General features: G+C 31.1%; 1 protein-coding gene across 1 annotated transcript; it reads left to right on the forward strand.

Moving 5' to 3' along the window:
• Positions 1-2688: 2688 nt before the first annotated feature.
• Positions 2689-8485, forward strand: LOC136975233 (nucleoporin NUP42-like; the record flags this gene model as incomplete). The annotated part of the gene is made up of 3 exons (XM_067270265.1): positions 2689-2773; positions 8018-8231; positions 8314-8485. Coding segments are annotated over exons 1-3 (471 nt in total), but the record flags the coding sequence as incomplete, so codon positions are not given.
• Positions 8486-9572: the final 1087 nt, after the last annotated feature.

The following is a 9572-nucleotide window of genomic DNA, read 5'->3' on the forward strand; positions in this document are numbered from 1 at the left end:
GGTTTTGCCGGAGGGGGTTAGCATAGCGGGACGTATCTCGCCTGAAAACGACTCGAATTCGAGCTCATTGTTTGCTCATTGTTTGTAGTGGCATAATTCAGAATAATTGCTAATATATAAACTAATGATTTTACAAGTCTAATTATCTAATTACAGTCGCTATTCGAAAGTAGTCGTATTATCCACTGAGAATTCTTTTATCTTTTGCTGAATATAACTCCATATTTTTAATGAAGAAATATTTATCCAATTGTAGTTATGAAGAAATGTAAACGATCAGTTTTAAATTAAAAGCTTATACATAAAAACAACATATACATTAATTATTTAATAAAACGATTCATTCGATTTTTATAATAAATCGAATGTATAGTCTTATTAATTAAATAACCAATAAAAGTTATTCTAAGATTTATAAAAACTGTTTTAATAAAATGTATTTAGTAAATACAGTAAATTAATACAACAGCGAATCAGTAAATAAATAAACAGCTGAAAAACCATCATATTGCTTTTGGCTGGTTATTTGTCATCCTTAAATCTAAAAACTTTTATTGCTATTTTCATACGTATATCCATATATATATATATCATTAACGTCATATTAAGGATCATAAACAATAAATTAATAATAAAGATAAAATGAAATATGTGGTATATACTGTTTAAGAATAGAGATAATACAGTACATAGCTGTAACGGAGAATTTAGAATCAATAATAATATCAAAGACTGACAATAACTGACAATAAATAATGACGCTGGATATGATAAATTTAAACTAGAATGTTCACATTAAACACTTCCGATATGACCAGATTTATTGGTGCATCTAAGAAACTGTGTAATTATCTTAAAAATATAGCAAAACAATAAATTATAAGGTCTGTATAGACCAGAAGATTACATTCGGAATAGTTATTTGGGAATGCGCTCCTAATTACAAGATACAAACAGTATAAATATTATTGAATAATTTGCGCCATTATGATTCTGTGTCTGCCTATTATCTACAAGGATATCGACAGATCGGGTTACGTTAAGCAACTTTCCTTAGCCATGTAGAGTAGACTACTATTATAACTATTACTCCTTTCCGCCTTCTGATTTTTCTCCTTTGCATCGAGAGGAAACGTCTGCAATTATTTTGAAACAGCTTAATGATTGAACCTTAATAATTCTAAATCGAAAAAAATGAAGTTAATTTATAAATAACATATTACTTCTGTTTGATAATTTTTGTGGATAACCTTTTCATCAGTTTAGATTTGAAAAAATTTAAATCTTCGTATCAATTCAAGAATGTCGATTATAACTAATGTCAACACAAAAAAATATATCTGCTTTATTTCAGTTAATCTAAAAACAGTTTTTCTGAACCAAGTCCATTATTAAATAATACATGACTAGACATTGTTTGGGAATAATATAAAGTATTTTAAGTCTCTATGTAGTGTTGTCACACATCTTACATACAGTAATTTATATATTACTGTTATATAACTTTAGATTTTAAAATTAGAGAGATTAGTTATATAAGACATATATGTTTGTAAATTTAGATATTAAATTTATAGTTTTATAGCATTTAATCTGAATTTTAAAGTAATTCGATTATTTATTATTTCATCTGTTGTTTTTACGGAGTTAACATCGAAAAATAAATCGTCGTTGTCAAATATTAACTGGGATTTGGATATAGAAGGTTACGATGTTAGAAAAGCGTAACTAGGAAGTTGTCAAACTGTAGTCCGCGAGCTGTTCGAAGTGGCAAGAGTTAATCACGTGTTAATAATAAGATGTCGTTTGCTGTATCACGTGATTAGTGCAAAGAGAACGGATTCTTCCGCCAGAAGAAAACCTGCCGGAAACGTGTCAGAGACCTAGTCACGTGACTGAGTGACATTGAAATTAGGTCACGTGATAAGCTTCGCGTGCATCCGCCGTCCAGTGTGCACCTCCACGAGACGGCAAGCTTAACGCCCATTGACGTCTATAGCCGTCCGGACACGAGATAACTCGGGAAAATTACACAGCGTTACAAACAAACGGAACTTTGAGCCCCGAAAAATTTTTTTTTGATTTTTCGAATGTTTTTCAAGTCTTAAAATTTTTTGAAAAATTTTTACCCGCGCGAAAAAATTTTATTGCGATTTTAATTAACCTTTAATGACGCGCGATTAACGCTTAATTGTTTTTTTATGGGATTTTTTAATGGAATTTCATTCATCGTTCTAAAGTTCTAGTGCGCAGATTTTACTTCGGTAAAGTTATTTAAAGCTACTTTCTGATGTCAAAAACGACATCCAATAGTTTTTTAAGTTTTTTAATTAATATATTTTATTATATATATGTTTAATTAAGTCGGGGGGTCGGAAATTGCAATAAAAAACATAATTTTTGAAAAATGTTAAGAAATATACGGCCATCTAGTATTCACCCTACTTTTTACCCTTCTCTTTCTGAGAGTTTCATGAGAATGTCCCGCGAAAGACGACACCTGCTGTTCTCAAGGTTCATTGTTCCTTCCTATAGCTCTATACGATAGATTCGACCAATCACCAGTTTGAAAGGAAAATTGCTGACGTCAGTGTTGGAGGTTCTATTGTCTGTCTCAATAACTACCATCTATTTCGTGTACAGTGGTAGGCGAGATCGTGTGTTTAACAAAGACAGGACAGTAACAAAATGGCTTCCATGACGATTCCCGTTTGTCGATATTTTCTTCAAGAAAATTGTAAATACGGAAGCAACTGTTGGTATCAGCACCCTGGTAAGTTTCAATGGGTTCTTTTTATACATAGATCAAGTAAAAAAACTATAGGTTTATGGAACCGATTCACGATTGAATTTTAGTCGTGCCGTACTTAGATAGTTTCGAGTAGAATACTCGAAATTTTATTTGTTCGTATTAGCTGGAGTATTTGTAAAAGTTGGCATAGATTCAAAGTATTTTGAATACGAATTGCGATAATGAATGTCGTCCTTTGTTGATTGCTCGTTTCATTACGTTATGGTATAAAGGGCCGCGTTTCTTTATGTAGCGAAAATGGCGTCACTGAGACTACTACTTTTTGAACGATTCGTTACTATAGGAGGATGCACACATGAGGCGCGGCAGCGAAAAGCGGTGTCGCGAACGGGTCTTCGCTGTGCGGCAGCACAACCACATAAGCGGCAATCCGCTTACATTTCGGCGCATGCGTTCAGTATCCAAGATGGCGAACGATACCGACACTGCCGCTATCCACGCGTTTACAAATTTTGTCTTGTATGGCGCTTGCTTTATTTAGCTAGAAGATTTTGTCGAAGATTCGAACAAAGATTTTGGATTAGAGATATTTTCTTGGATCGAGAAAAAACTGGTGTACAAAATAGGCTTATTCCTCGATTAAGATCTCTGGATAAAGAATACTATTTCGAGTAAGATTCGGTTGTTTTATTCTTTGAATTAAATTATATATGATTATTCGTGTGGAATTTGTGTTAAATTTATTATCTTTTCCTCTTTATTCTGATATTTGTTATCTCGGTTAATCGCGTCGAACTTTCCGCCATTAAAACATCACATGGTTGTATTTTCTCACGTGACTACCAGACGAACTGTTATTGGCTGATAGAAACGCGTCTTGGCGGCGACCGCGCAAAGATAGAATTCAACCAACTTTTGCGGCACGAAAAAAGCGTCACAAAACCGACTTCTGCGGCGAGAAAAAGTGACGTCATTCTGCCTCTTTTCCTTGCCGCATGTGTGCATCCTGCTTAACGCGTATAACTCGTTCGACTTTACGAACGTACTGTACCCTAAATGGTCAGGGGGTCGTGTGAGAAATCATTTACAGTGTCGCCAGTGAATAACGATAACTTATTTCGATTTATGAGTTTTACTGAATGTCGATTTTCTGGATCTCTACATTATAGCAGCTTTAGAATTTAACGAAATTAGAAAGCGCGGGATTAGAAAATAGTCTTTGTTGCGAAAAAGAATGCTGGTAGTTGCCTTTTTCGTATTATTCTGATAATGGGATTAGATTAGTTGTCTAACCCTTTGTGATTTTAGTTTTTAAATTCGAAATTATAAAATCATCATATGGAGCAAGGACGACGCCAGCCAATGGGCCAGGGTGGGTGCAAGATAATGTAAATGGATAGAGGATATGAATTGTATGTAGGTAAAATAAAAACGATTCATAAAGTTTTAACCATTTACTATGTATGTACTGTACCGGAAAGAAATATCTTACCGTATTTTACGGACATAAGCTTTTCACACTTGACCGACTGAGCCGACGGTCGATAAAGCGAGTTGAACACTGCTCAACTCGCTTTTACGTTGTTTTACGACCTGCTCAGGCGTAAAATATCATGGTCACGTGATTAAAGCTTTTACGGTGAGGGTTTTACGGCCCTTTACGGCTAGTGGAGTCGCGGCCTTACTATGTACTGTACCGGAAGAATATCTTAATTAAAACATTTTTTCAACTTACAAGAAGCCTAAGAAGATTATTTTAATTAAAACTTAGCATTTAAATAATTTTTTCGAATTTCTAGGTGAGGGCAGCTGTCCCTCCTTCCCCCCCTCGCGACGCCCTTGATATGGAGTATGAAATTGTTACTTCTATATTATTGCGATTCCTTTATACGATAGATATTAGCTTTCCTAACAGTGCTATGAAATAGTGTTCAAACATTATATTAAAAATTGTATTATACAGTCATACTTAGATATAACGCCACCATTTGTTTGACTTTGAAATCGGTACTTAGTGGCAAACGTTATATTACAGGCAAAGGCAGATATAGAATGCTAGAACCGGAGGTAGGTTGTTCCTGGTCGGAACTGTTCCGCATCGATTGTTAAAACGGTTTCAGTTGGAACTTCCAACGCGTTCTTCATTAATAAATTCAAAAATGAATTTTCTTCGGCTTTCAAAGGCAGCGATGACATTTTGAATAAAATAAATTGTTTAAATAACAGTAGTGGTAGGCATTATTTCAGACATTCTAAATAAATTTTTATCAGAAAACCGATAGGACGAACCACTTGCGAACAAACAGTACTTATTAGTTAGGTAACTTCAATAAATTATAAAATTTTGCAGTTTATAAATAGTTCAACATACTCATTAATTATTTTGACTTATAGTGAAATACAGAATATACAAGATTTACATATATAATAATAAGTGTAAATTGAACATTTAAATATATATATTAAAAGCAAAATGTTCTGTCCAGCCACACACAACGTAAATTTAAAAATTAATTTGATTTACAATTTGAAAATTTTAAAACAACTTTTAAACGGTTTTATGAAGATAATTTTAAATTGATTTGATTTTACTTTTAATTAATTTTATTTTATGTTTTGGTTTTTGTGTTTAATGACAGGGTTTTAATTATTATTATATTATTTTTAGTTTTAATTTATTTAGTATTATTTTATATTTTATTTTGCATTAAGTTTGTCACCCTTTTTACACCCTTGATTACAGGTTTTTCTAATTAATTGTGACTCTTTACTTTCCGGACTGTTATACAGAGGGAAAGTGTGGCAATCCGGCAAAAAATGACCCCCCCTTTCAGATTTTTACATTTTTGGGCTTAGGACACATTGAAACGCCGAGAAATGCAAAAAAAAATTCGGGGGTAATTTCTGTAATTAAATTTTAGTGGTTAAAGGTCGAAGGGGTGGGGAGAAATGGGGGTCGCGTGTATCTCCAGTGGAATCGGACTTAATAACGATTTTACTCGTTATTAGCATTTACAAATTTTGTATAAAACCCGCCCTTTGGCTCAAAATTAAGCTTTTTGATGTTATATATTAGTAAAAAAAAATCTAAAATTTTAAAAAATAAAATATGATAACAGATGGCGCCACCAAACTTTAAATGTCGCCGGGAAAGTTGAGCCACTGATTGACGATTTATTTTTTTGCGACACGCGATAACTATAGAAATTGTTTGTGTTGCTTCGCATGAAAGTTAATCAAATTTAAATTTATTTTGATTGTTTTAGTAATTTCATTAATGTTTATTTTATAAATTTGTCAGTTTTTTTAACATTTTAAAAAATTTTAATTATAAGCGAGTTAGCATTGATTGAATTATCGGGTTAGTATTAATGTTTACTAGATAGTAAACATTAATACTAAAGATACAGTAGCTATAAGCTTTAATAAATGATGATTTTTTCAAACTCAATCACTACCCGGTACCGTATTACATTGGTTCTCAATCCGTGGTCCGTGGAACATGGGTGCTCCATGAAGCCACCTTAAGTGTTCTGCGAAAAAACAAATATACAATTAAAAATTGTTTCAAAAGAAAAATCAATACAATGTAAAATTTTTGTATAGGAATGTAATTAGCAAATGCCAATGTCGTCATCTACTACACCCAGTGCGCTTGATTTCAAAGAGGTTTGCCACCCCTGCTTTAAAGCTGATGTATTGTAAGTGTTCCGCGGAAAAAAATGTGAAAGTTTAGTGTTGCCCGACTTCAAAAAGATTGAGAATTACTGCTGTAGTAGACTTGCTCTCAAAATTCTTGGTACATCAAGTAGTCATTATGCTGAGGAAAAAAAAAGATTATATACAGGGTGTCCCAGAAAGATGTACTCACTCTTTGATTGTCAAATATATAAATATTTTTTTGTAAATAGACGTGTCTTGACAAACAAACAGTCCTAAGAACTTAAATCAATAAACAAATAAATAAATACACATTAATTTAAAACCTATTACTAAATTAAAAAAACATATTATTAATCGTCTATCAAAGAGTGAGTACATCTTTTTGGGACACCCTGTATATGTATATATAGATATTTTTCTATTTGTGTATAATAAAAAATAAATATGTAACATAACATTTTGTACTTTCAGTGGAAATCAAAAATTAAACTGTAAAATTAAAAAAAATTACATAAATATATTCTTAGAAAGTATTGGGATCAGCCTTGACCCCGTGATATTCAGTGTAACAATAAAAAGTTGGTAGTACGAGAGTTAAAATATGTCACACCTTAAAAGGTTCTGGGTACGTAATTTTTTGAAGTAATTCTGGTGGGGCGAGTGTGAGTTAGTTAAAAAATGAAAGGTATTATAATTAATATCTTATGAAACAGATAGTAAATGATTTTCTGAACAGATATTTCTGAAATTTATTTCAGTAAAATAATTAGCAAATTATCTGTGAGTTATATTATAGAGCAAAATTGTGTATCTACAAATAAACACAATTGTTTGTATATATTTGTGATAACCATATATTCTTTATTTCATTGCCCTGTCCTTTAGATTAATTTTTTTCCCCTAAAATGGCCATTTTGTCCTTTATGTTGTAAATTGAAGTAATAAATATATTTATTCCAGCACACAACACCAATATTAAATTTACCAGATTTATTTTATGCAATTTATAAATATTAATCAACCTGAATGGATTACTTAAATAGCTGGGCAGCTCTTTTTTTAGAAATGAAAGTAATTGATTGGGTAGTATTATGAGAAATCCCTCTAAGTAGGAATATGGCTGAAAACATTTTGTTTATTTTCAGTTCTAGTTTTTACATATATAAAAATCTAAGATTATAATAAAAGTTCAGTTACATAATAGGTGCCAACTCTGTGGTATCTTCAAGTTAAAGGATAAAAATAATTTTTATCCTTCACTTTGGGGACCTGGCTCACTTAAAATATTATTGGGTGGACTCTCTGGCCCATAGAGTTGACACCCTTGGTTATATGTATATTTTAATTATCTTGTAAGTCATGCACCATAAATTCATCATAATGAAACAAGTAAGACCTATGAAGTTTTGTAATTCATTTTTATACAGTTAAATAAAATTAAAGAAAAATATAATGTATATATTCTTTATTATAATGGATTTTAAGGTTTAAAAATTAAAAAAAATTGAAAACATTTATTTGAACTTATTCAGTGCAGTTTTTTATATTTTGTTTAAGATTTATTGCTTAAGTTAAATGAATTGAATAATTTTTCTGTTACAGAAGAAAGTCCTAAGCATCGATTTGGTCTGAATCATTTTAAAAAGTATCACTATGAAAATGAAAAACCTTCCACTATGCAATTGCCATTTTATATGGACACAAATAAAATTTACTTTGGCTTCAAGAAAGATGAAGTGAAAATAGATCCCAATAGCAAATTTACATTAATATTACCTCCAGGATCAGCATGTAAAGAGTATCAACCTGAAGAACTGTAAGTAAATTTCAATTTGTAATTTTTCACTATAGATTATAATTTTTTTAAAGCAGTAAGTAAATATAATTATTTATATTAGTAATAATATTAAAGAAGATGTAACAGCCTGGGATCAAGGAAATATGTGGTCTTTTACATGTTACAGTCCAAGAAATAGAATTTGTTTAACAAACTGTTTCAAAGATATATCTCCAGAAGAATTACAACAGTGTATGATCGGAGCTGAATGTTATGCAACAATACTTCGATATGTAAGTATTATATTTATAAATTTTTGTTTCGTTAAAATATTTCTTACATTTTAAAATATTTTAAAAGATCAAAATATTATTTATTGACCAAAAACATTTGTACGTAAAACTAAATTTTGCTGAAAGTGTAAAAGTGGTATGGCTATATACTCTGATCTTCCTATTCCAGTTACATAGCACATAGGTTAATGTGACTAAAACAGCCATAATGCAGTGCTGACTAAAATGTTAACCTGATTTCTGCTGAAAGCAAGTTCTTTACTTTGCTAAAAAAAATGAGCAAGATTTTTTTATTTTGCTATTTTAAGTGAGAATTTTCTTACATTGACTGAGATAACTAGAATAAGTCTTTATTGAAGTTCTAGAAAATTATTAAAAGAAAATACTAAGAACTTGTTCAGATTGAAAAAAGGATTATTATAATAATATTTATTGTTTGATTAACAAATCGCCATGAGTGCTCTCATGCTCTGGTGCTTACAAGAGAAATACAATACAGCTAGTTCAGGGAGATACAGAAAGCATTTTCAAACAAGTAGAGATGAAATTCAGAATTGGTTATAAGAAATGATGTAGAGAGTCTTATTAGACAGATAGTGAAACCTCCATTAACGATCACTCCCGAATAGCAGACATCTCTACTTAACGGACATTTTTACTATCCCCAGACTTATCAAATAGGACATTTGTTATATTCACCTCTAAATAATGGAGACATCATTGTCCGTAACCAACCTTACGAAAATGCAATGTCCTGCCTTTAATATTCCAAAAGAACGAAATATTTTAAAACAAAAACAAAGAATCAGTTCAAATATTCTTTCGGACAGCAAATTTTGACTGTAGGGATCAAATAAAGACTGGCTTAAAATAGGAATAGAAGAGGAGGGCAGGTTATAAAACATTGAACAATATTTTTTATCTGTTAGAGAAGTTTAATCTGGTTAAGTTGTTAAATACCATTTATCATCATATGCATTAATGTTATTAAACTTCTGTCTTGTTGTTGTAATTAAGCTTGTGATACCAAAAAACTATAAAGTTTTCTGAAGTTTCATTTGACAAGAACCATATTATAGTAGTAATG

The sequence above is a fragment of the Centruroides vittatus genome, unplaced genomic scaffold, assembly GCF_030686945.1.
Source record: "Centruroides vittatus isolate TY-2023 unplaced genomic scaffold, ASM3068694v2 contig_1082, whole genome shotgun sequence".
In the NCBI taxonomy this organism is placed as follows: Eukaryota; Metazoa; Arthropoda; class Arachnida; order Scorpiones; family Buthidae; genus Centruroides; species Centruroides vittatus.